The 27928-nt window shown below is 40.3% G+C and overlaps 1 protein-coding gene across 1 annotated transcript; it reads left to right on the top strand.

The window, feature by feature from the left end:
* Positions 1-9432: 9432 nt before the first annotated feature.
* On the top strand, positions 9433-26865 carry LOC123276108 (zinc finger protein 892-like). The gene is given in 7 exon segments (XM_070505253.1): positions 9433-9881; positions 11010-11094; positions 11612-11700; positions 12571-12637; positions 13495-13650; positions 20461-20913; positions 20916-26865. Coding segments are annotated over 3 exon segments (1413 nt in total). The 5' UTR covers positions 9433-9881; positions 11010-11094; positions 11612-11700; positions 12571-12637; positions 13495-13505; the 3' UTR covers positions 21731-26865.
* The last annotated feature ends 1063 nt before the right edge of the window (positions 26866-27928 follow it).

Below are 27928 nucleotides of genomic sequence, written 5' to 3'. Positions count from 1 at the left end.
CCTCACCAAAAAAATAAATAAATAAAATAAAGCTGTAATTCAAGCCTAGAGAAAAATTGTAATAGTAAATGAATTCCCATATTCTCCCCATCTAGACTTACTAGTTTTTAACATTTTGTTGTATTTGCTTTCTAGGTATATAAATTCATACACATATACACACATATACATGTATTTATATGCAAACATATATACATATTGTTTGCATTATTGTCATTGTTGTGAATCATTTGAGAGTAAGTTGCAGACCTCATGACACTTAAGCCCTAGACGTTTTAGCATGTATCATGGTAAATTTTAGCATGTATTATGCTAAAGAACAGAGGCATTCTCTTATATAATCACAGCACAATGATCAAATCTTGGAAATGTAACATTAATACAACAACAATATCTAATATATACAACATACTTAGATTTTAAAAATTGGCCGAATAATGTCTTATACAGATTTTTTCCCTCATTCAGCATCCAATCCAGGATTATGCATTGCATTTAGTTTTCATGTCTCTTTAGTTTCCTTTAACCTGGTATATTTTCAGCCTGCCATTGTTTTTTACTACATTGATGTTTTTGAAGAATATAGGCTCACCGTTTTTTAGAATGATTCTCAATTGGGGTTTATCTGATTGTTTCTTCACGATAAGATTTAGGCTATACAGGATTTTTTTTTGCTAGTGAAAATGCACAGGCTAATGTATCCTTCTCAGGAGGAAATTCTAAAGCAGTGGCTGACATTCCCCAATATGCTGAAAAAGACGTTAAGGGGTTTGTACACCCGGAGGAAAAAAGGGAAGCACTTATTCCCTCAAGATAGTAACAACTACTAATAGCCAATATTTATTAAGTTCTTCTTCTCTCATTTAGTCTTCACAATAACCCATGAGGTAGGTACAATTATTATGCCTATTTTTCACATAACAAAACTGTAACTCAGGTTAAATCACTCTTTCAATGGCACATGCCATTGGGCTTTGGAATTGGGATTTGAATCCTGGAATCTGGCTTAGCAACAAAGCACTTAACCATTCTCTCTGAAAGATTACTAGCACTTCGCTAAGAAGGCAGAAGAGGTGTGGTAAATAATGTCACAGAAATCATTGCCTTGGTTAGGACCCAGCTGGAGGAAAGAAACAATCAACTGGAAGAGAGTTTGAACACACTAAACAAAAAGAGTGAATGGGGGAACTGCTGACAAAAATCACCTCACCGAGGAGAAGCAGCACAGGCTCAAACTCAGCCTTCAGAGCACAGTATATGTCCTTCACTCAGCGAAGCTGATGCATGGGTTTGGAGCTTCAACAAAATTAGAGGTTGACAGGCGGGGGAGAAAGAATCCTTCACCTACAACTACTCAAGGCCATGCATCATTCCCAACCTGCTCGGGAAGCTAAAAGACTCTACAGTGAAGGCAAACAAATACCATGACCTCCACTCACTTTAAGAGAAGAATTCCCTCACTATATAAATAGTGCTCAGATAAACAAGATGAGTCAAAGAGAACGCACCAAAGCAAGCATTTTATATAAAGAGTGGACCCTGAAAGATCTGTTTATCTTCAAAGATGATTAAATTGAGTTCTATTTATGGTTGACCAGAGGTTTGGACCAACCCTCCCATGGAGTACAAGCTAAATAAAACAAAACAGATGGTTGAAGCCATCAGAGAGCTACCCAGGCAATGAAAATTTGCAGAGACAAGATCTAGAGGAGCCAAAGGAGGTTGAGCACAACATTTGGGGCCACATTTCTCTTTAAGAGGATTGCTAATTACAAAACCTAAAGTGGTAGCTAAGAGGCTGAGACACTGAAAAGAGCTTTCAGCAACTTCTCAGGGCTGGAGGGACAAAAATCAGAGTCCAGGGCTCACCGTGGAGGATGAGACCTGGTGAACAGTGCAGGCTTTTCACTCGGACCACTGAGGGGCTGGAGCGTAAACAGGGTGAACGAGACATAGACCAGACCTCTCCAGGACGGAAGTCCAGCTCAAACCTTGATTGTCTATTTCTCATTACATCATTTTTACCATTTCATTTTTAACTTCTAATTTATTGATTATCACTGAATTTGGTGGTATCAGTGATATTTTAATTTTTCCACATATTTCATGATTTCTCATATATACTTTCACTTACTATTTGCTTTTTAAAAGTTTCCAAAATTTATCTAATTTATTTTGAATATTTTTATTTGCTCTTAAGTTTACTTTTGAATTGATTATATTTGCATTGTTTTCTTTCTCCTAGATTCTTTAACATTTTTGTTTTGTTTTCCTGAAATCTGAAATATTCAAACAGTTTATCTTTTCACATTCTTTTCTAATAATGAAAATATTTAAATGATATTATTTTTCCCCTGAATATTTGTTTGGCTTTCTTTCATGAGTCTCGACATGGTAGACTCATATTTTAAAATGATTCAATAGAAATATAATAAGATTTTATTCATTTTCATGAGCAAAATGACCAAAAATAAGTATGAATCTAGAATATGTGAACACTAAAATTTATTTTAAAAACATAAGTGATGCTACACCTTAAATATTAACAGTCAAGTTTACCTTGAAAACTTATTTTGAAATTATAATTTACTTGGCCTGATAAAAATGCAAATAAATGGAAAGAAGGAAAATTTATAGGTCAATTTTGTGATTATAAGACAATAAAATTTATAATTAATACTGAGTCAACTTATATACACAAAAAATAAAACCTCAAATACTGAGAAATTTAAAATTAACTTTTTAATAGTAATTGAGAAAATATGAATAAAAAAGACTCAGGAGTCTGTTTTGTCGTGAAAGAAAGACTCATAGCAGCAATAGTGTAGCAGAACAAACTGTTCCCTAATAAAGGATATGTGGAAAAGTTAAGGATAATGATGATAAATGTAAATAATAGACGTGATTTATTGAGTGACTCTCAGAGGTCAGGATACTTTTTTATTTATTAACTAAAACATATATACAAACACTCCCCTCTGGATATAAATGCACTTTTTAACGTATGCAGTTACTCATTCTGGAGTTTGAAACAAGTTGAACAGTGGAATTTGTTAGGAAAGAAGAATTTCTGTGCTGGATGTGAAGACGCTCCCATTGATCAGCTCACCTGCCCTTTCCGACTTTGGACCTTCCATCTTTGAGTTTGTGCTTCCTTGCTTTGGTTTAATAGATGCAAAACATTCAGGGAGAGGAAATAAAAGAGCACAGGGTCACTTTTCCATTTGGAGAGAAGCTGATGCAGAGAATCAGATAGGGCAGAACTGCTAATGATTTTTACAGAACCTCTTTGTGGAGATGAGGGGGAGGTTATCATTGAAGTGTCCTCTGCCCCTTACATCCTTACATAGCGTGTATCCTCCTGGATGAGCTCCTTGGAGAATAGGGGAACACATCTGAAGGCATCGCTTTTACATTGATGGATCCTCTGCAGCTCATAGTGTAACCAAACTCACTGGGTTCGCCTCTTGGCGAGTGTGGAGCTAAAAACACTACCAAGGATGAAGTGGGTGGAGAAAAAGGTTTATAGCTTGCTCAAGCAATGGAGAACACTGGGGATAGCTCCCCAAACAGTGTCTCTCCGAGCTTAGTGCTGGTGGAGACTTTGTACATCAGAGTGCACAGGATATGTTACAACTGTGTAACAACTGGGCTCAATCAGGGCACAGGTACAGATCATTACATAATGAGTTCAAGGCACCATTTACATAACAAAGTCAGGGTACCATGACATAGCAAGTTCCATGGAACATGCCATTACATACTGAATTCAAGGAACATGTCATTACATAATGGGTCCATGGTAACTTTTGGTCACTTAGAGCTGGAGTAATTTGTAGGAGTCTTGCAGCAATTGTGTAAGTTTCATTGTAGGATGGCAATGTCTGCAAAAAGGGGGACATCAACCTCTGAAAAACTGCTCATTTATTTTTCTCCTTGTCTGGAAAACATTTGACAGACCATGTTAATTACAGATCAAATTCTCAGTAACCCTTTTCTTGCCTGGTTTCTGGTCACAATAGGAGGCATAGAAAGGTCTTGGGAGTCCAGACAGTGGGACTGAATTGGAAATGGTTTGGGGCTAGAAGTCATAGGGCCCATCTGTTCCTGAAACATTAAAAGATCCAATTCACCTGGTCTTCCCCTAAGATACCTACTTTATGCTTTCTGATTATCTATATAAATAGCTTTGAAAATAGTCCTGCTTACTTGCTGGTTCCTCTGGAAATCTTAAAGGAGCTCTATACCTGGAGCAATCTGAGCTCAGGAGAGTTCCCACTCGCACTCCTGTAATTTCATCAGGTTCCCTGGCTTAGGACTTCAGGATCCCTTAAGACCCCTCACTGGGTTAATTGGAATGAATTCTGGACATTTCAAGGATTGAGGCAAACAAACTCCTTCCCAGAGCAGCATGGTGTTTGCCCTATGAATGAAACTCCTGGGGAAAGAGAGAAAAACGTAGTCCCATAACCCTAGCTGGAGAGGAAAATGAGAGAATCACTAAGATGCTCCAGAACATTCTTTTCTGTGCTCTAGGCTCTTGTTGCCTCTAAGTCTGTTTTTCAGGTACTTACCTTATTTATTCTGTATGCATAGTACGGTCTTAGTTTAGTCAGCTTGGATCTGAAGGTTCAAAATTATTTCCTTACCTTGGGCAGCAAAGTGGAATCATGGCCCTTAAAAAGTGGACCTGAGTCCCTGGACACTGTCCTTCATCAGCTCTGAGATCCAGGCTTCAACACAGAAAAGCACAGAACTACAGAACAAGAAGAGGTATTAGAGAGGACTTATTTTAGAATTTTTAATTTTACAGTTCCCCAAATAAGAATAAACAACATGAAGCATTCTGTAGATTCTAAGGCACTGTGGAGTGACAAGATGCACCATTGTTTTCTGTGTCACCAATAAAGAAAAAACACTACCAACTGAATTATGACATAATACTTTCTTATTGTTTTGACCTTTTATTTCACATTATTAATAGATCCCTTTTAGACTTATTTAGACCTACTTTTAATCATACATTTTAAAATGAGATATGACTCTCGTACTCATGTAAAAAGGAAAATAAAATGGTTAAGGCATTGCTAAACTTTTCGTGTTCAGAATCCTATTCTTTTTGTGGTGAGGAAGATTGACCCTGAGCTAACATCTGCTGTCAATCTTCCTCCTTTTGCTTGAGGAAGATTGCCCCTGAGCTAATATCTGTGCCAATCTTCTTCCATTTTGTGTATGGGATGCTGCCACAGCATGGCGTGATGAGTGGTGTGTAGGTCTACGCCCGGGATCTGAACCCATGAACCCTGGGCAGTTGAAGAAGAGTGTGTGAACTTAACCACCAGGCCAGCCCCCAGAATCCTATTCTTCTGAATCATTTTTCCATTCAGTATTGTCTGTGCCTATGTTTTTCCACCCAGTATTGTTTTCCTTGCTGCCAAGAGTATTAGTACCACAGCAATTCTTAAGTATGCTCCACTATTGTGTCTGAGATTGTTACTGAGCAAGAGCTTGTTGCCTGATATGCATAGAAGCTAATACAATGGCACTGGTTTTTGAGAGAAGAAAGAGCTTTATTGCAATGTCAACCAGCAAGGAGATAGGAGGCAAGGCTCAAATCTGTCTCCCTGAGCTGAAGCTGGGACAGACTTTTAAGGAGTTGGGAATAGGAGTAATTATGCATAACACTAGCTTGTTGGAATCTGATTGGAGGGTGGGAGTGTAACACTCTTATAAGTCCAGTGTGCTACAAATCAAGGGGCCCTTCGCTTCTTATTAGGTTCCCCTCACCACTTTCTTCTCACACTGAGTTCCATAGTCAGGGAACTTTTGGTTCCCTGTGGCTTGAGGTCATCTGAGGGCAAGGTTTCCATCTTCTGAGCACATTCCAGCTGCATGTTTTGCAGTTCTTGGTCATTGCCCCTGCAAGATGACCTTGACATGTCGTTATTGATACAATAGGGCCAGTACAAATTGGTTTACGATGGTTCCAGGATTTTCTTCCAAGCTGTTGAAACCTATCCTATGTGCCTGTGTATTGGCACGAGCATGACTACTCACCACTAGCACCTGTTCAACAGCAATTATAAGGTACTTCTGGATTTCAGATACGAAAATATAAAAATATTGCACCTATTAAAATCAGTGAAAACAGAAGGATTCACAGTATAGTCTTCTTTTCACGATAATACAATCACTCCTGAATCATTTCTGAGTAGCTGGTAAATTGTGTGTTCCTTGCCTGTGGTGTTTAGATTCAAGCTGAGAAGTGCCATAATCGTAGTCTCTTGACTAGCTTTGTGAGTCTTGTATGGACAGTAGTAGTATTGTGGGTATCTGCACAGCACACAACAGAAAGATGTCTTGTTAATTTAATCATACTTGTTAGAATTTTGCACTTCAGCTGGTATTTATATTTTACAGTTTTAACTTTAACTTATAGGACGTAAAGTTGGCTGCTGTGTTTTTGTTGGGGAAGATGTTGCTACTGTTGTTGGGAAAAATGAATTATTTAAAACAAAACAAAATAAAATAAACATACATGCATTTGAAAAGTATTACCCTCTTTGGTGGCCCAGGGTTCGCCAGTTTGGGTCCCAGGTGCTGACATGGCACTGCTTGGCAAGCCATGCTGTGGTGGGTGTACCACATATAAAGTAGAGGAAGATGGGCACGGATGTTAACTCAGGGCCAGTCTTCCTTAGCAAAAAAGAGGAGGATTAGTGGCAGATGTTAGCTTGGGGCTAATCTTCCTCGAAAATAAATAAATAAATAAAATTAAATTTAAAAAAAAAGAAAAAGAAAAATATCACCCTATAAGTGCTCCGAAAGCATCTTGATGCTGACTCCATCAGGATGGGCTAAGTTATGCTATAGAATTGAACAACCTGAAAAATCTCAGAGAGTTATCTCTAACCAAGGTGTCTTTCTCACTCATTCTACATATCCATATCTTCACTCCAGAATACAGGCTGATGGAATAGTCTTATATGAGATATTCTAAGTCTCACGGCAGAGGGAAAGGAAATGGTAGATGAGAAGCTGACTCTTAAACAGGACAAAAATGCACATCTTTCTCAAAGAGGAGATTATTGCAAGTCACAGGTGCAAGCCTGAGTTCTACTGGGCAGGCAAGTATGATCCTCCTGCAAGTAGGGGCAGCAACGATTTTGAGCAATAATGTAACTACCATGGGTGCATAGTTAACATACACCTATGGAGGGACAACCTTGAAGTAATCTGTGCTTCCTTCCATACTATGCCTTCAGAATTGAGTACAGGGAAGTTGTATTAGTCAGGATTCTCCAGAGAAATAGAACCAATAGGATAATCATAGATAGATAAAAACAGATTTACTATGAGGGATTGGCTCATGCAATTGTGGAGCTGAGAAGTCCCATGACCTGCCACCTCCAAGCTGGAGGCCCAGGGAAGCCAGTGGCATAGTTCTAGTCCAAGCCTGAAGGCATGAGAACAAGGGGAGTCAATAGTGTGAGTCCTGGTCCAAGTCAGATGCCCCGAGATAAGAGTGCCAATGTCCGTGGGCAGAAGACAGATGTCTTAGCTCAAGCAGAAAGAGTAAATATACCCTTCCTCCACCCTTTTAGTCTATTCAGGCCCTCAATGGATTGGATGATGCCCACCAGCATTGGCAAGGGCAATCTTTACCACTCTACCGATTCAAATGCTAATGTCTTCCAGAAACACTGTCACGGACACACCCAGAAATGTTTTACCAACTATCTGGACATCCCTTAGCCCAGTCAAGTAAACACATAAAATTAACCTTCACAGAAGTTGGATATATTCCCATCTGAAAATCTCTCATTTTTCTGTGAAATAGATGGTGGTGAATTCATTGACTAAGAAAGAGGGGTTTGGTGATGAGGTAGAGAGCTGAGGAGAGCAGTATCTGGAAAGGCTCTGGAGTCAGAAAAAAGGACAACCACAGAAAAAATGAGATAACCATGGACAAGTAAAGGACTGCTAAATGATGCTAGGACCTAGCTGAGGTTGAGAATAGTAAGTGTGGAATGGCAGCTTCCCAACACTCAACTTTGTCGGGCTCTTTGCTTAGCACTTGGCACAGTGCTGCACAAAACATGCATGGTCTTTGATCTCATGGAACTTACAGTCAAGTGGGGAAGATGTCCATTAAATAGCAGCACAAATTAATCTATAGTTACAAACTGTGGCAAGTCTATGTGATGCCAGCCCCGATATCAGTTCCCCTACATTAAGCCCAGCATGCATGGGGTTAAAACCAAATCACTCTTTCCCTGCTTACTCCCTGGCTCCCAGAATTCCCTATTCACTGTGAAGACAAACAGCCAAGGTCGCCCACCTGGGTTCCTTATCATCTCCTCCTTCTTCCTGCAAGCAGCATCCCAAGGTGGAACACAGGCAGGTGGGAAAGCTCCGACCAGCCAGGCCACTGACTCCCCCCACTCTCTACAAGCAGCCACATTCCTCACAAACCTTTAAAACCCCTCACCTCCCCTCTTTTGGGGAGGAGAGAGGAAACGAGACAAATATGAGGGCTCACTCTTGTCTCCTGGCTGATGTCATCTGAAATAAAAACCCTCTCCTTGCCATAAGCCTGGAGTTCCAGTTTGTATTTGGCCCCTCTTGTGTGGCAGGTAAAGAACCTACGTTTGTAGGTGCTAACATACAGAAACAAAAGGGTTCTGTGAGAGAATTAATTTGAATTAAGGGGAAGGAGGTCAGGGAAGGCTTCACTGAAGAAGAGACATTTGAATTGAAATCTGAAGGATGACTAGAGGGAGATGTTCTAAACAGAGGAAATGTGTAGATTAAGGGACAGCAAAGAATTTGGGATGTGGGAGATACTAAAAAACCCACGTGGCCCGAGGACAGAGAACAACAGGAAGATAGCAGCAGGTAATTCAGGACTGGCAGAGCCAGATTGCAGGGTTTTATAAACTGTGTTAAGGGGTTTACGCCTTACTCCAGGGCAGAGGGCAGCCACTGAAGGGTTCTGAGAAGAGTGACATAAACAGATGAATCTTTAAATGTCCATCCTGGCTGCCTTGAACAGCAAGCCTCGAGGAAAGGCAAGATTAGATGTCGAGACACGATTCAGGCGGCTATGGTAATTTGGACTAGAATGACACTTGTGATACAATTGGTCTTTCCCCGATTTCCATGAAGAACTGGAGCTACAGCCCAGAGTCTCTGACGCTGAGTAAAAAAGCCTCTTTTGTCTTGGTTTATGTTTGGCTCAGGGCGAGGGGCCCTTCCTGGACCCAAACTCCAGGTCCGCACAATTCTCCACTTCAGAGCCAACCTCCCTACTTCTTTTTCACATCTTACTCTTCCTCGTGAACTCATTCTTAATCATGCTTCTTCTTCTACGTCTCTTCAATCAGCCCTACCCGTGCTCTTTATTTATCAGCCAGAATGCTTTCAATAAAATCAGCAGTAGCAACTCAGTTTACAGATTTGGGGCTTTATTCTAAGAAAGAATGAGAGATACCAGGGAAAAGACTTTGTGTATCAGGTCCTCATCCCCCCACCCCCAAATAATCATCAGACACTAAAATCATTTGGAGCTTTTGGAGCCCTATCAATCAGGTGGGGAATTATCTCCATTTTAAGGCTGACAGGAGAGACCCGCCGTTCTGCCCCCGAGGACAGGCACCGAGTCCCCGAGCCCTCTGGGAACTGCAGTCCTTCGAGCGGGACCCCCGACCGGGGGCGGTCGCCTCCAAGTGCGCAGATGCGACTCCAGACGGAGCCTGAGCCTTTTGTCTCCCCGCGGCTCCGTGGGTCCGCGAGGCGGCTCTGTCCCTCCCGCCCGTCCCAGAGCGCAGCCCGGCGGGATCCAGCCCTGTGGCCGGAGCCAGGTCCGCAGCGCGTCGCGGGTAAGAGAAAGCGGGCCTGAGCGCGGGTCTCCGCGACCCGCCTGTCCCTGCACCGCTCTAACGCCCCCCGCCGCAGCCCGGGCCGGGCCCTCAGCTTCCGGCCTCGGCGGAGGACGGGCTGGGCCCTGCCTGAGCCCCGGCCCCACCCCCGGGCTCTGCGCGCGCTACCCCGGCGGGGTCTCCAGCCAGCTTTGAGGCTTTCTGAGCGGACGGCGTCCCGGAACCGGGGTTGCCGCTAAGCCCTCTGGGAAGTGGATTCCGGCAGCGTGAAGGGGGCGTGGCGCAGCTGGGGATTCTGGGAGTGGGAGTCCGGGGGCTGAGGGCTCACGGTCCCACGTGCGGAGAGCTTGGGCCCCTCCCCCTGGTTTTGGCCATACATCTTGTCACTCCACGGAGAGCGTTAAGGTGTTGAACTTTTGCGGTAGAAAGGAAAAAACGGAGTCCGTGTCTTACTCATTCCCCTTCTGTGCTTTGCCCTAACAGAGGTTTTAGCCTGCCTGTGCTTGGGGGCCAGTTCAAGGGGTTCGACTTCGAACGTGCAAGGGAATCCTGGCCTGTATATTCTCAGTCTTAAAGAGCGAGTGAGGAATCGGCTGTCTGAGAGCCCCGTCTATCAACTGCCTTGTGTTTATGAATAGCAGGGATGAACCAAGTGAGGGACCCCCGCTTCTAGTTACTGCCACCATGATCACAGGCTGCCTATGGCCACTTGTGTGTTTAGGGTGTTTCTCATGGGAGTTTCTGCACTGTCTGGAACCGGGTGTGTGCCTGAGGCTCATACTTCACTGCCCTGATTCTTTCCTCCTTTTGCCCTGGTGTGGCATGTAGTGACTGATCTTGGTGATCCAGAGGATGGTCTTCCAGCTGTGGAGATTAATTTAGCCTAAATAATAAAGATTCCAAGTAAATTAGGATTACTTCTGAGGCCCTAGCGCTTAAATGCATAGGAATAAGCCTCCTCGGAATAGAGAGAGAGGATGATGCCTCAAGGAGCAGGAATCAGTTCCAGAGGAGGGGAAGCCTAACCTCAAAATCTCCTCCCAGAGCCTCAGAGTAGAGTTGAATGATTTACACGAAGAAGCAGATTATGTATTGCTTAAAAGTCCGTGTTTCTCTCATTTGCAAGAGTGAATAAGGAGGGAGTCATAGCAATAACAGGACAAAGAAGAGAAGCTGATCATGGATTATCTGACCATTGAAGTTGAGGAAGAAGGTGGGAATTACAGAAATAAGCATGGAGTTGAAAGTGGAGGAAATACCCTTGATGGGAATGAACAGGGAACAGACACATGTCAGGAGAAAGCCCTGAAGTAGAGAAGTTCTCAGTAAACTACCGTGTTTGAAAATCACTAAGTGGTCTCCTTGTGGCACATTCTCCGGCCCCATCTTCCTCTTTCAGCGCTTCTGTGCTCATCCACATTCCCTCTGAAGCTGTGGGAGGGAGAATGTTCCATAGTGCTTGCTTTTGTGATAAATGGCAGGTCACACTCTTCCACCCCCATTGGACTGTTCCAAAAGGTTGATGTATTTGTGGCTCTGTGGGTTTAACTTTTTGGTGAAAGCACTTTCACTTAATTGTCTTACCCTAGCTTCATCTGAACTTTTTGAGTTAAGTAGAGTAGGCCTTATATATATAATTCAGCTGGCTTGCGATAACTTTCGTCCTAGTGAATTTGGGAGTGAGAAGATAGAGTTTACCTCCTTCATGGCTTTTTTCCTGCTCCTTCCAGCCATGACTCCTGCTGATGCTTCTCTGCCCCAAAAGCAGAGCACAGAAGAAATGGAATCTACTGTTGAGCTCCTTCCTGTGGAGTTCCAGGTGAGTTTGGGTTTAATTTCCCTCCTCTGAAATCTTAGCTTGTTGTTCACAGTGTGTCCTTATTTCTTTCTTCATCTTGCTTCTGAGGTCCATGGAAATCCCCTCTAGAGAACTGAGCCAAAGTAATTTTTCCTTGAAGACTTGAAGCTCTGGGAACAGCTCAGGCCAGAGCTTTAAATTTGGGAATAATCTGTGTGGATGGTATTTTAAACCATGAAACAGTGATCAGTAAGGGAATAAGTGTAGCTAGAAAAGAGATGAGATCTTATTACTGAGTCCTATGGCTCTCCAACACTTAGAGTTCAGGGAGATGAAGAGAAACTAGCAAAGGAGACTGAGATGAGGTGGCCAGTGGGGTAGGAGGAAGCCAAAAGTGTGGCATCCTGGTAACCAATTGAAGAAAGTGTTTCAAGGAGAGGGGAGTGATCGCCTGGGTTAAATGCTCCTGCTAAGTCAAGTAAGATGGGGCCTGAGAATTGGCCATTGGATTTTAAAATAGGAAGATCATTGGTGACTGCCAAGGGCCATTCCATGGAGCGGTAGGAGTGAAGCCTTGTTCGAATGGGTTCATAAAAAAGTAAGAGGAGAGAAATTGGAGCCGGGGACTACAGATAACTATTTTGGAGAGTTTTATTCTCCGGGAAAGGAGAGAAGTAGGGTGATAGCTGGAAGGAGTAGTAAGACCAAAGAGGTTTTTTTTCCCCCTAAAGACAGGAGAAATAAGAGATTGTTGATAGGTGTGTAAGATGGATGGAGACAAGAAGATGTCTAAGGACTGAACTCTGGAGAACTCCAGCGTTTAGCCACTTTTCAAACATTGCTTTATTTTAAATTAAATAATCCTGTGATTATTTATAACCTGTTTCACAGATGAAGAAACTGAGGCTACAGTAACATGCTCAGAATCATAAATGGTTGAGCCCTGATCAGAACCCAGGTATGTCTGATGCTAAATCCTATGCCTCTAATGACTCTATTCTTTTACAGACATCCTTTCCCACAAAGTATTCTCCAATTAATTACAGTCAACAAAGGACACTCATGTGACTGTCAATATAACATAAAGTATGAATCTTATCTTAAAACATTTGATCCTTTTCAATGTAAAATCAGTAAATTCACTCATTCAGAACAACTTTAATTGCTAAAGGATAACTAAATAAATGTAAAAGCCATGGCCCTAAGTACAGAGAAAGAAGGCGCCTCTATTAGAAGAGCATGAGAACAGTGTGAATGTCTACATACATTCAGGATATCAAGCTGAATTTCTGTAAAATCTTGGACTAGCCCAGGAATCAGTATAAATTACTTATCTGAGCCTTATCCCATCTACAATATAATCAGTAATTAACGTTTGGTTATCATTCAGTGGTTATATTACATTTATTTAACAAAATATGTAAGAGGCAGAAGAATATAGTTATATAATATAAAAGAATATATATGTATATATATATATATATTTATTTATCTTCTATATAATATAGAAGAATATAGTTAAAAGTATAGCTTTCGAGTGAGACTGCCTGGGTCCAAATCTCAGATCTGATCCTTACAGCTGTAAATAATGTTAATAATAGCACTTACCTCATATAGTTATTATTACAAGAGATAGTTCATTCAAAGGACTTAGCACATAGAAAATAAATTATAAATGTTAGCTATTATTATTATTTTCCCTAACACAGATTACTACTTGGAAATTTTAGAATATTCCATTAAAATGGTTAAAATAAAGATTTAACCTTCAGATTAAAAGACACTTCCTCTTCTAGATTGTTCTCTTCCCTCAAGGATTACGAAGAATGTGCTTGTACTTCCAGGAACTGGTGACAGTGAAGGATGAGGAAATGGATTTTGCCCATGTGGAGGTGGACCAGCTGAATTCTGCCCAGAGGAACATGGGCCTGGATCTGAAGGTGGAGAATTGTGGAAGCCTGGTATTTTGGGGTAAGGAAGTCATTTTGTAATGCAGAGTGCTTACTGAGACGTCAGCTTCCTTAACAACTAATGGCATCTAAAATGCCATAGTTTTGCTTAGGATCTGGAGAGCCCCTGATAACTTGGAGCTCAGAATTGGGCTTCTTTTCTCTTTTGGCAAGCAAAAGTTCACCATATGTGGAACTGAAAAAGGACAGCTTCGTTATATTGCTTTTAAGACTTAGAAGCTACAGTAATTCAAACAGTGTGGTATGGGTGAAAAGATAGGTGTAAACCAATGGAACAGGTCAGATAGTCCAGAAGTAGACCCACACTTATATGGTCAATTAATTTCTGACAAAGGTGAAAAAGCAATTCAGTGTTAAAAAGAGAATCTTTTCAACAAATGGTGCTGGAACAGGTGGACACCTATATTAAAAAAAAAAAAAGAATCTCAATCTATACCTCCCACCATATATAGTAAGTAACTCAAAGTGGGTCACAGACCTAAGTATAAAATCTAAAACTATACAGCTTCTAGAAGATAACATTACGGACAGTCTTTGTAACCTTTTGTAAGGCAAAATTTTATTATATATGACACCAAAAGCTCGATCCAGTAAAGCCATCTGGATCTCAAGTTTGCTTTCTTGGAAGGTTTTTAACCTTGAATCTAAGTCCTTTGCTAGATACAGGACTGTTCAGATTATCTATTTCTTTGTGAGTGAGCTCTGGGAATGGTTTCTCATCTTTCATTCCTGATATTGGTAATTTGTATCTTCTCTCTTTTTTTTCCTTTGTTGGTCTTCCTAGAGGTTTAACAATATTATTGATCTCTTCAGAGAACCAGCTTTTGGTTTCATCGGTTTTCTCTATTGTCTGTTTTCAATTTTATTCATTGCTACTCTTATCTATTATTTTCTCCCCTTTGCGAATTTTGTGTTTAATTTGCTCTCTTTTATTAGTTTTTTAAGGTGGAAGCTTGATCATTGTATAAGATCTTAATATAATATAATACAGTCACATGCTGCGTAATGACGTTTCGGTCAATGACAGACCACAAACATGATGGTGGTCCCATAAGATTAGTACCATATAACCTGGGTGTGTAGTAGTCTATACCATCTAGGTTTGTGTAAGTATGCTCTGTGATGTTTGAACAATGACGAGATTGCCTAACGATGCATTTCTCAGAATGACCCATAATTAAGTGACACATGACTGTCTAATGTAGTATGTTTCTTATTCTATCTTGATCATTAATATAAGATCTTCATATCACATCTTTATTCTCTTCTAATAGGAACATTTAATGCTATAAATTTCCTTCTAACTGCTTTAGCTATGTTCCACAATGTTTTTTTTTATTTTTTAATGATTTTGTGAGGAAGATTGGCCCTGAGCTAGCATCTGTTGCCAATCTTCCTCTTTTGCTGAGGAAGACTGGCTCTGAGCTAACATATGTGCCCATCTTCCTCTATTTTGTATGTGGGATGCTGTCACAGCGTGGCTTGATAAGTGGTGCCTTGGTCCACACCTGGGATTCGAACCTGTAAACCCTGGGCCACTAAAGTGGAGCTCACGAACTTAGCCGCCACACCACCAGGCTGGCCCCATGTTCCACAATTTTGATTTGTGGTATTTTCATTTCCATTCAGTTCAAAATAATTTCTGTTTTCACTTGTGATTTCCTCTTTGACCCATGGGTTATTTACAAGTCTCCAAATTTTAGGTGATTTTCAATAAATTTCTAGTTTTGATTTTATAGTTTGATTCTGCTGTGGTCAGAGATACTTTGTATGATTTCAGTTCTTAAAAGTTTTTGAAGTTTGTTGTATTATCTATAATCTAATCTTGATAATTGTTCCACATGCACTTGAAAATCAATGTCAATTATTGTCAGGTTGATTGACAGTGTTGTTCAGGTCTTCTCTGTCCTTACTGATTTCCCATTGGCTTCTATTGATTACTGACAGAGGAGTGTTGAATTCTCCAATTATAATTGTGGATTTGTCTATTTCTCCTTTTAGTTCTGTTAGTTTTTGCTTAATGTATACCGAAACACTTTTGTTAGGTGCATACACATTAAGAATTGTTATGTCTTCTTGGTGAATTGACCTCTTTTTCATATAATGTCCTTCTGTAACCTTGGTAATATTCCTTGTTTGGAAGTTGATTTTGTCTGATATTAATATAGCCACTCTAGCCTCCTTCTCATTCGTGTTTGCATAGTATATTTTCCCATTCTTTTTGCTTAACTTAAGTGAGTTTCTTGTGGACAGCATGGAATTGGGTCTGGTTGTTAAATCCATTCTGACAATCTGTGATTTTCAGTTGGTGTGTTTAGACCATTTACATTTAAAGTAATTATTGGTATGGTTGGATTTAAGTCTTTCATACACGTAATTTTTTCCTTTTTTTTTTTTAAAGATTGGCACCTGGGCTAACAACTGTTGCCAATCTTCTGCTTTTTTTCCCCCTGCTTTATCTTCCCAAACCCCCCTGGTACATAGTTGTATATCTTGGTTGCAGGTCCTTCTAGTTGTGGGATGTGGGACGCCGCCTCAACGTGGCCTGACGAGCGGTGCCATGTCCGCGCCCAGAATCCAAACCCTGGGCTGCCGCAGCAGAGCGCGCAAACTTAACCACTCAGCCACAGAGCCAGCCCTGTAGTTGTTTTCTATTTGTTCTTTTTAGTGTTCATTGTTTTCTTTTTCTGCCTGTTTTTTTTGATTATTTCTTATTATTGCGTTTTATCTGCACTATTAGCTTATCATTAAAACTTTTTTATTTTATTGATGTCATAATAGTTTATAACATTGTGAGATTTCAGGGGTACGTTACTATCTGTCAGTCACCATATATATGTGCCCCTTCACCCCTTATGCCCACCCCCTTCCCCTCTGGTAACCACCAATCTGTTCTCTTTATCTACGTGATTAAACCTTATTTTTAAAGATTTTCTTTAAGGGTCGTCCTAGAGTTCCCAATATGCTTCTTTCATTAATCATAGTATCCCTTTACAGAATGTTATAACACTTCATATATAGTATAGGAACCTTACTTCTATAAGCTGCTAGTTCTTCCGTCCCATCTTTTGTGTGATTGTTGTCATGCATTTTGCCTTTATATATGCTATAAATCTACAATATATGCTACTATTTTTGATTAACACAGTCAATTATCTCTTGGAGCATTTTAAAATAAGAAAAGATGAATTTTATATTCCATTTCTAGCACTCTTCATTTTTTTTATATAGAGCAGGCGTGGGCAAACTTTCTCTATAAAGGACCAGATAGTGAATATTTTCTGTTTTGTGGGCCATACACTCTATGTTGCAACTGCTTAACTCTGCCATTGTGGCATGGAGGCAGCCGTAAACAGTAGTAAACAAAGGGAGTGGGCAGATTTGGCCTGTGGGCCCTAATTTGCTGAACCCTGATGTAGATCTCAGTTTCTCACTAGTATCGGGTACTTCTGCCTGAAGAACCTTCTTTAACATTTCTTATAGTTCAGGGCTACTGGTATTGAATTCTCTCAGCTTTTATTTGTCTGAAAAAGTCTGTATTTCACCTTCATTTTTCAAAGATGTTTTCACTGAATGTGGAATATGGTGACAGTTTTTTTTTCTTTCAGCACCTTAAATGTGTCACTTTATTGTCTTCACGTTTATAATAGTTTCTGACCAAAAGTTTCTGTAATTTTTATCTTTGTTTTCTATATGTAATGTGTCTTTTTTCTATGGCTGCCTTTAAGATTTTCCCTTTATCTTTGTTTTTTAATAGTTTGAATATGATTTATCTAGGGATGTGTGTGTCTGTGTATTTCATCCTACTGGGGTTATCTGAGCTTCCTTGGGTCTTTAGTTTAATGTCTTTCTTAGTTTTGGAAAATTATCAGCTATTAACTCATCAAATATTGTCTCTGTCCATTCTCTTTGTCTTTTCTCCTTCTAGGATTCCAATTACATGTATGTTCAAGCATTTTAAATTGTCCCACAGCTCTTAGATGCTCTCTTCTGGCTTGTTGGTTTATTTTTCACTCTTTTTTCCTCATTGTGTTTTAGTTTGGGTAATTTCTGTTGACTTATTTGTGAGTTTACACATTCTTTTCTTAGCTATGTTGACTCTCCTGAAGCACCCACTGAAGACACTCTTCTTCTCTCTGATCATATTTTCTCATTTCTAGCATTTCCATTTGACTTCCTCTTATAGTTTCCATCTATCTGCTGAAATTCCCCAACTGTTAATGCACATTGTCCACCATTTCCACTGGAGCCTTTTACATATTACTCATAGTTATTTTCAATTCCCTTATAGTTCTAATTTCTGGGTAATCATTGAATCTGGTTCTGTTACTCTATGGTTTTATACAACCGAATTTGGATGGGGCTGGGAAGGGGTGCATGGAGAGAGGATGCAAGCAGACCCATTGTGAGGCTGCTGCATTAGTTTAGATGAGAGATGATGGTGGCTGAACCAGGGTGGTAATAGTGGGGAGGGAAAGTACAGAATGGATTTGAGAGAGATTGGGAGGTATAATCCATAGATCTTGGTTTATTTGCTGTGATTGGTAAGGTAGAATTCAATGTGATTCTCAAGTTTGTGACTTTCGGCTGGAAAACGTGTTTAGGCTTTTGTGAGGATTAGATATGTACATGTATTTAACCTTTCAGAATAGTAGCTTACACATAATAAGCACTATATAAGTGTTTGTCTAATATTATAGTTCACAGCATAGATTAAATTTTATGTACAATGATATTCTCAACTTCTGAAAATCATGACAACATTAAAAATATGTTTTACTCGGGGCTGGCCCCGTGGCCGAGTGGTTAAGTTCGCGCGCTCTGCTGCAGGCGGCCCAGTGTTTCGTCGGTTCGAATCCTGGGCACGGACATGGCACTGCTCATCAAACCACACGCTGAGGCGGTGTCCCACATGCCACAACTAGGACCCACAACTAAGAATATACAACTATGTACCGGGGGGGCTTTGGGGAGAAAAAGGAAAAAAATAAAATCTTTAAAAAAAATATGTTTTACTCAAACATGGGTTATGTTTCTATAATGGGATGAAAGGATCTTAAGAAAGGTTTATCATCATCCAAGGTTGCCTCACTGCTTGTATTATTTGTGTTCAACTCAGTTCATACAATATAGATTTAACATGTGCTTGCTCTTCACCAGCGCTATGATGGGCCCTGAGAAATATCAGTGAACAAAAGAGGTGTGATTCCTACCCTCAGAAAACTTACCTTTTGATGGTAGAGTTTATATTCTTATATTAATGTCTTTTTATTAACATGAATGATAATGGCGATATTTCCTTAGGTGGCAAAACCTGGGGAATGTACAGCTTGAGGAAGAAGATGAGTTAGGTATGGATATAATGAATTCGAGATTTCCAAGTGAATACGTGAAGTAGATAGTTGAATATATGGGTCTGGGGGAGAGAGAACTAAGCTGGAGATATTGATTTAAGGTCATTGATATATAGAAAGCAGTTGTAACTAGTAGACAAATAAGTCCTGGAGATCTAATACACAGTGTAGTGAATATAGACAAGAATAGTCTATCATAATCATCAAACTTGCTAAGAGACTGGGTCTTAGTTATTGCATCATAAAAAAGTGATAATTATGTGACATGATAGAGGTGCCAACTATTGCTACAATGGCAATCATATTATAATATATAAACGTATCAAATCAACGTGTTGCAGACCCTAAATTTACACAGTGTCATATATCAAATATGTTTCAATAAAAAAGGCACTTAAGGCCACGGACTGGATGTCTTTCAAGGAGAAAATGTGGGTAGGGTAGAGTGGGGGCAAAAGAGAGGAGCCTAAGACTGAACACTGAGAACCATCAACATTTAAGAAGAAGAAACAGAAAAAGTTCCAAAGAGATAGAGATCAGGAGAAAAACATGGAGAGCTTAGAATCACAGAGTTGAGGGGGAGAATATATGTCAAATATATCTGAATAAAGTTGGGGGACAAAAGGGAGAATGTTGTGAGGAGGAAGGCATGGTCGAGACTGTCAAGTGCTGTTGAGAGGCCAAGCTAAGCAAGAAATGAAAAAGATCTGCTGGATTTAGGTGACATACAAATGGCTAGTGATGTCAGTGAGAGCAGTTTCAGTCAAGTGGTGGGGAGAGAAGCCAGGCTGCAGTGGCTTCAGGAGCAAGTAGGTGATGAGCAGATATACAAAACCTGTTTGAGAAATTTTGCTATAACAAAAAAGGAAGGAAGAAAGGAAGGAGAGAGAAGGAAGGCAAGGAGAGAGGGAGGAAGGAAAGAAGGAAGAAAGGTGGCTGTGGTTAGTGGATACACAAAATCATATTTAAAGCATATGCTAAACATATTTTAAAAATCTGTGCCTTTAAAAAAGGGTTAAGGGGAATGATTTAAAAAGTCAAAACTGGTTGTCTCCAGCTGGTATTATTATAAGTGATTTTTTTCTAATACTTTTTCAAAACTGCCCATTCTCAACCTATGTTTTCATCTTTCCCCTCCTTCCTCATTTTATGTTAACATTTATTCTCCTCCCTTCTGGTTATCCTCGTCCCTGGGTAGTCTGTTCAGTTTTCCATTCTCTTAGGTAGAGCATCTTCATTGTCTGACCTTTTGTTGTGCCTTATCTTAGTGATTCTCCCATCTCTGTTATTCCCTGAGACTTATTCATCTGCCATTGCCACAAGGCTCTTTCTGAAAACGTTCAAATAAGCATTTTTAATAGACATCACTTTTATTTTGTGTATTCTCTTGCCACCTCAGCATTTTTCCTTCTCTCAGCACAGAGAGCACAAACATTTGTCCTTTTTATTTATTTCAGATTCTGAATCTATACCTGAAACTAAAGTGTCCCTTTCAAAGCAGGAAGTTTATGAAGTATCATCTGAAAGGGAGCTGGTAATAGAAAGACTTAAAAAGGATGATTCCTGGGATCCCAGATTGATAGAAGCCTGGGAATGTGAAGGCACATTGGAAAGGCAGAAAAGAAATCAGAAGAAAGATTTAAGGCAAGTCATAATTAAACACAAGAAAACTCCTATGGAAGATTGTAGTGATATGGGGGAAAATTCAAGCCCAATTAAACATCAGAAGGTTTACTCGGTAAAAAAGCCTTGGAAGTGCAATGAGTGTGGGAAGTCCTTCGGTTCCTACTCAGCCTTTATCCTACATCAGAGAATTCATACTGGAGAGAAGCCCTATGTATGTAATGAATGTGGGAAGGCCTTCAGTTGGAGCTTATCACCTATTCAGCATCAGAGAATTCACACTGGAGAGAACCTGATGGGTGTAACAAATGTGGGAAAGCTTTCAGTCATCGCTCAGCCCTTATTCAGCATCATATTATTCATGCTGGAGAAAAACCCTATGAATGCAATGAATGTGGGAAGGCCTTCAACCAAAGCACTTACCTTATTCAACACCACAGAATACACACTGGAGAGAAATACTATAAATGCAAAGAATGTGGGAAAGCTTTCAATGACACCTCATCCCTTCTTAAACATCAAAGGGTTCATACTGGAGAGAAACCCTATGGATGTAAAGAGTGTGGGAGAGCCTTTAGTGACAGGTCAGGGCTTGCTCAACATCAGAGAACTCATACAGGAGAAAAGCCATATGAATGTAGTGAATGTGGGAAAGCTTTCAGTTACTGTTCAGCCCTTATTCAACATCAAGGCACCCATACTGGGGAGAAACCTTACAAATGTAACGAATGTGGGAAAGCCTTCAGTGACTGCTCAGCTCTTGTAAGACATCAGAGAATTCATACTGGAGAGAAACCTTACAAATGTAAACAATGTGAGAAGGCCTTCAGTCAGAGCTCATCCCTTACAAAGCATCTGAGAACTCATACTGGAGAGAAACCATATAAATGCAATGATTGTGACAAAGCCTTCAGCCAGAGTTCATCTCTTATTCAACATCAGAAAACTCATACAGGAGAAAAACCCTACAAATGTAAGAAAATTGAGAAAACCTTCAGTGTGCATTCAGCCTTTCATCAACATAAAGAAATTCATGATGAACTGAATGCAGTAGATTCACAAAATAATTATGTATTTTCTCCTGATTGGATAGACCTGTTCTAATTATGACAGGGTATATTGCAAAAACTTGTGATGCTGTGTCACACAGAAAATAGCCCTCTTTCTTGAAATGCTATTAGGTATGGAAGAGGACGAGAGGTACATGTGTGTGTCTCGGTTACAAAACCAGAATACCTGAAGCAGTGGAGAAGAGAATTTCCAGGGAAGCACAGAAGGAGAAAGTCTAGTCAGAGAACAGAGGAAAGAGCTAGGCATCTGTATCAGTAGAAAACCAATCAGGGGAGCAGACTGAATGTTACTTGAGGCTGGTGACTCTCTAGATAGTAGTTTCAACCTGAAACCAAAGTGGGGAGGATCAGGACCCCAAAGAGGAAAATTACCAGGAAGTTTCGCTAGGGAATTAAAAAGAGAAAAAAGTCTGAGCCCAGAAGAGCCTCCTTTCTCTGTCCCTGCCCTCCATTTGTTCACTCACACATTTGCAAACATTTAAACCGGTGGTTATTGACCCTGGATGCACATTGAAATCATCTGAGAAGCTTTAAAAAAATACCCAGGTCCCAGCCCCAGCGATTCTGATTAAATTGGATTGGGGTGTAGCCTGGGCATCAGGAATTTTTAGAACTTCTCAGGTAATTCCAACATGCAGCCCAGATTAAGAACCATTGATTCAGATTCTGCACAAGGATCAACTCAATACGATAAGAGGATTACAGGCAACCAAAAGGATAAGAGCTCCTTGTGTCCTTGCTGCTGCTTTTCCTTTCTCTTGCTAATTGTATAACATCATCTTTTTGACCTGATTTTGGATCCCTTTCCTTGGGCCTTTTTTGTTTTCTCTGACTTTGTGTGAACCTGCCTGACACTACCTTCTGCTTTGACTGTGAATCTTGCTAAATGTGCTCCTTGAAGCCTGGTTATTGCTTTCTCAACCATTTCTACCTACTAGAGTCATAAATTGTGCCTGCTACCCATGGCTCAGTCATAGCAAAAATTAACTGTAAGAAACAAGCTTAGAGGAGGGCCTGAAGATCAGAAATCAGGATTGAAGACAGAGTGATGGGAAGGGACTTTCGAAGAGTTAAAATTTTGACTCCAACTGGATAGTATGTATCTTAGAATTTCCAGAAATTATAGTAAAATTTAGTTGTGTGCATGAATTAATACTCAACTTTAAGGGGTATAGGTGGGAGGGAGGGTAAATCGAGAATGTTCCTATATCTAACATGAAGCCCAGTAATAACTCTAAGGAGATTATTATAGATGATGTCATCTCTATAGAACATCCATTAAAAGATACAGCAAGTAGAGGAATTTACATATTAAAAAAATCTTTAACCCAAAAGAAGTCACAAAGGGAGGAAGAGAGAAACAAACAGCTGAGACAAATAGCAGAGAGCAAAATGGTAGACCTAAATTTAACCCTGTCAGTAATTACATTAAATGAAAAAGAAACACCCCAGATAAAATTCAGAGATTGTCAGACTGAATAAAGAAGCTTAACTCAACTGTATCTGAAAGAGGCACACTTTAAATACAGAAGGGCTTACAGGTTGAAAGTTCAAAAGATGAACATGGATGTTGGCTGTGGGTTTGTAATAAATGGCCTTTATCATGTTGAGATGCTTTCCTTCTGTACCCGTTTTGTTGAGAGTTTTTATCATAAAGGTATGTTGGATCTTGTCAAATGCTTTCTCCGTGTCTATCGGGATGATCATGTGATTTTTATTCTTCATTTTCTTTTTTTTCCTAAAGCTTGGCACCTGAGCTAACAACTGTTGCCAATCTTCTTTTTTTTTCCTCCTTTTTTTCTCCCCAAATCCCCCCAGCACATAGTTGTGTATTTTGGTTGTGGGTCCTCCTAGTTGTGGCATGTGGGATGCCACCTCAACATGGCCTGATGAGCAGTGCCATGTCTGCGCCCAGGATTTGAACTGGTGAAACCCTGGGCCACTGAAGTGGAGTGCGTGAACTTGACCACTTGTGTTCCCGAGACCAGCTAGGCAGCCAGCTGAAGGGATGGATGGAATTAATAGACAGAACACAGTCTATCTAATAGACACAACACACTCTACAATTTTTCACAGGACAGGGGACCAACCATCAGTCTCTAGGACAGAGGTGACATCCCTCTGATCGCCACGTATTTATTTGCAGGCCAAGAAGTACAAGCATAGCAGGAACTCTTGCCAGCAGGGCTATGCAAGTCAAAGCTCAGCAGTTCTAATCTCGCCCCCTTCAATGTACCCCGGCGTTACGCAAGGCCATTCTCTGAGGGAGTATCCTGGGAACAAACAATCTGGCAAGTGATGCAGATGGTGTTCCATTCCTGCAAGGGCCCAGCGTCCTTAAGCCCCTTGCCTTCATGTTTGTTAAGATACTACCTTCTGGCCTTTGATTCCAAAGGACAAACAATCTAACACAGTAATTTATGAGAATCAGCAGATCGCATATTTCTCAGTCACACATTTTGTAATTTGTTCTTGCTAAGCTTAAAGCCTTGCAATAATGTTGCCGTGCTCTCCTGCAATGTATGTTCAGTGTTGATTTGGGCTTTGCTCCTTCAGTTCTTCTTCACCATTATAATTTCCCTCTTCTCTCTTTGTGTCTAGCCTTACAGACTTCCATGATTTTTAGCTCAGTGATAGATTTTTAAAATATTTTATCTACTATTTTATGTGCTTGAGACTGAAAGGGGAATTGTGTTTGTTATCTGCCATCTCACCTGGACGGCCAAGTCTCACTTTTATATCTCCACTCTAAGAATACACAGTAAATAAGACACATCATTGCCCTCCAGATTAAGTAAAAACATTTCATGAATGATTGTGGCCTTTCTGTAGTCCCAATTTCTTCTCCAGTCTCATCTGTTTCTACCATCCCTGCTTACACATTATGCACCAGCATTTATGATCATTCAGTTCCTCAAGCATCACCCCGTGTCTTGCTTGGTGGCCTTTGCATATGCAGTAGCTTCTGCCTGGAACATTCTTGTGACCTCCCTTCATCTGGTTTACTCCTCTTCATCCTTCCAGTATTAATTCAAGTTATCCCTGACTTACCTCTAATATCATGTTCTTGCAACCACCTTTAGTTCTCCTGACATCATCACATTTTCTTATCATTTCTTGTTCAATGTCTTTCCCATGATATGATAAGCAGATACTTTACTATAATTACGTGTTAAGCATCATTCCAATGATATTATTAGTTCTGTAAGGGCAAAGAAATAGTCTCTCTTGTTTACTGCTTTATTTTCATTGCATGCCATGTATTATATATTTAATAAATCATGGTGAAATGATAGAGTGGATGAACCATGCCTAACCTGACAGCTACTCAGAATGGTATATTTGCTTTGGAATTAGAATCAACGTGAAAAGAACCTTGGATTTGGACCAAGGAGTAGTCCTTAATTTGCCACTAACTCACTCCATGATTGGGGGCAAGTCTCTTAAATTAGCAAGGCATGGTATCCTATTTTGGATGGTGAAAATTATGAGTTAGAGAATTAAATGTCTTCTAAATCTCCAGTGCTCGGTGTTCTCTGTGTCTGGAGTCACTAGGATCCCATAACTTGCCCACTTGGTCCCCACAGAGCAAAATTCGTTCCCTTTCAAAGTGGGGAAGGATAGATTATTGTTTTAAACACAACTCTACTTTTCCACCCCAGTTCTTAGCCCTCTGGATGATATTCTGTGAGACATCAACCAATTCAGTGAATTACTGAAGAGTTCCTGGGAGCCTCCATGGGCCTCCATCTGTTACTATAACCCTGATGTTGCTGCGAGACATTTCTCACTTTATTTCCAAGTAGTTTCATCCAGCTGCTCCTCATGGTCTAAAACCAAGGGGGAGTAAGTACAGAAGCCTGAAATTACCAGAATTAGCTAATTGATTCCAATTAGCACACTAGCAGCTCTGAAGCAAAACCTTTGTCCCCATGGCCTTGAGGTCAAGACCAATTGCAGTGGGGTCTGAGTCCTTTCCTAGGCCCGGAAAGGCTCTTGAGAAGTGAGTCCTTCTGAGGTTCCTTGAGGAGTTGCATCGGAGTTGGGAGGGAATGTTTGAGGAATGAGGGAAGCATTTCTAAGTCCACTTACGTGGACTCACTTATATGAACTCACTTATATGGACTCATTTAATGAGTGAGGATAAATGATACCCTAGAGAGAAAGCCAAGAGCAAAACAAATTTCATGTTACTGAGTCTCAGGGCTCTAAACACTGCAGTCCTGAGTTGTTTTCAAACAGGTCTCATTTCCTTTCCCAAGACCCATCGAGATTTCTTTTAAGTCTGAGGAACCAGAGAGTGTGAAATTTTAATTTCTCTTCTCAGACAAATACTATTTGATCCCGAAAGATCCTGAGAGAGATCAATAGGATAGGAGGGTCCTGAATATGTAGATTAATGGTCAGCAGGTGCCCAACAGCCTCCTACAGGGTCATTACCACAGGCTCCATCAGAGGTACCACTGACTCTTCTTTCTTGATCCTCTGCACCTCTCACCCCTCAATGTGAAGGTGACCTGCATCCCAGAATGTTTCCCTGCTCTCTGCTTGCCTTATTCCTGAGTGCCCTGCCCATCACCAACACCACAGAGTTAGAGAATCCAAACAAAAAGATGGGAAGCCCAAGGTTGGAGCAACCAGGGGACATGATCATTGGAGGCATCTTTCCGATTTACATGACAGAGCCTTCGTCACCATTGAATTTCACCTCTGGACCCATTAAAGTGAGTAACTTAGTTGGTTATGACCACTGGTCTAGCACTTGGACAGAGAAGGTGAGGTGCATCTTCTAACGATATCCTCAAATATCCTGGCGCATAGGGGGCACTCAGTAACTTGTAACTACTTTTATTTTAGATACTATCAATGTTAACAACATCTTGGCCTGTCTTTGAGTGAAGGCCAGCTTGTTCTGCTCTATTGTGTTCAATGTCACTCTTTTTTTAAAATGTCGTTAAAATGCTGTCCAGTATATTCTTGATTATGTTTTTAACAAAACTTTTATATGCGTGATTTTCTATATAGGTGGATTTTTAGCAATGATTTTTATTGAGTTTTCTTCAAAAATTACAACAGAAATACATGTTTACCACAACCTGTGAAACAATATAGAAATATATATTAAAAAGCCATAGTGTTTAGCTCCTACTTTCCATTTCCTCACTCACATCCTTGAGAGCACAGTATATATCATTCTATACATTTCTTCAATTATCTTCTATTCAAATATGTATAAATGAATAGGTTTTTAAAAAATTCACTTTACTGTTTATTGTCTATAAAAAGTGAAATTGTGCTATATGAATTACAATGTAACTTGATTTTCACTTTTTTTTTTTAAAGATTGGCACCTGGGCTAACAACTGTTGCCAATCTTCCTTTTTTTTTCCCTGCTTTATCTCCCCAAAGCCCCCCTGTACACAGTTGTATATCTTAGTTGCAGGTCCTTCTAGTTGTGGGATGTGGGACGCCGCCTCAACGTGGCCTGACGAGTGGTGCCATGTCCGCGCCCAGAATCCGAACCCCGGGCCGCAGCAGTGGAGCATGCGAACTTAACCACTCGGCCACGGAGCCGGCCCCGCTTTTCTCTTTTAACATTAACTTTTTATTTTACAGAAAAGATTTGGAAAGTGGGATTGATGGGCCAATATGAACATGTATTTTTTTAACATGAATTTTTTGTATTAATAAAAATTGCAGATTACTTTCCACAAATCTACAAAGTAATGGTTCTCCGTGTAGTGTATGAGACAGTGACCATTAGTCCATGCATGCCCACAAATGCTCTCAAATAATTTCCTCAGCTGGCCTCTGGACTGCAACAGATGGTTGCAGGTCAAACTCTATTCTAGTGGTTCTTGAATTTTGCTGTGTATATAAAAATCAACTGAAATGCTTGTTAAAATTTTAGATCCCTTAGGCTCACCCCCGGAGGCTTTCTCTCGGTAGATATGAAGAAGAATACAGGAAATAGCCCTTTTATACTGCATGTGCCACTTGAGGTGGTTGTTTCAAGAGCCATGCTTTGAGGAACACTCTTCAACCCATGCCACCATGAGTTCAGAATTTTTGGTGGTCTGGTTCAGTTCAAAGGTGATTTAATGTAAGATTTGGTGGATACAGAACCTTCATGTTTCCGTCCTCTCATTCCAAGCTTGCATATCCCACACGATATACAAAACAATAATAAAAAGCCTAGTTTTCTAAGGATGTGTGTTTTGTTAGCTCTCAG

The sequence above is a fragment of the Equus asinus genome, chromosome 3 (assembly GCF_041296235.1).
Source record: "Equus asinus isolate D_3611 breed Donkey chromosome 3, EquAss-T2T_v2, whole genome shotgun sequence".
Classification (NCBI taxonomy): Eukaryota; Metazoa; Chordata; class Mammalia; order Perissodactyla; family Equidae; genus Equus; species Equus asinus.
The sequence above is the reverse complement of the archived record's forward strand: the minus strand, read 5'-3'. Positions and strand labels throughout refer to the sequence as shown.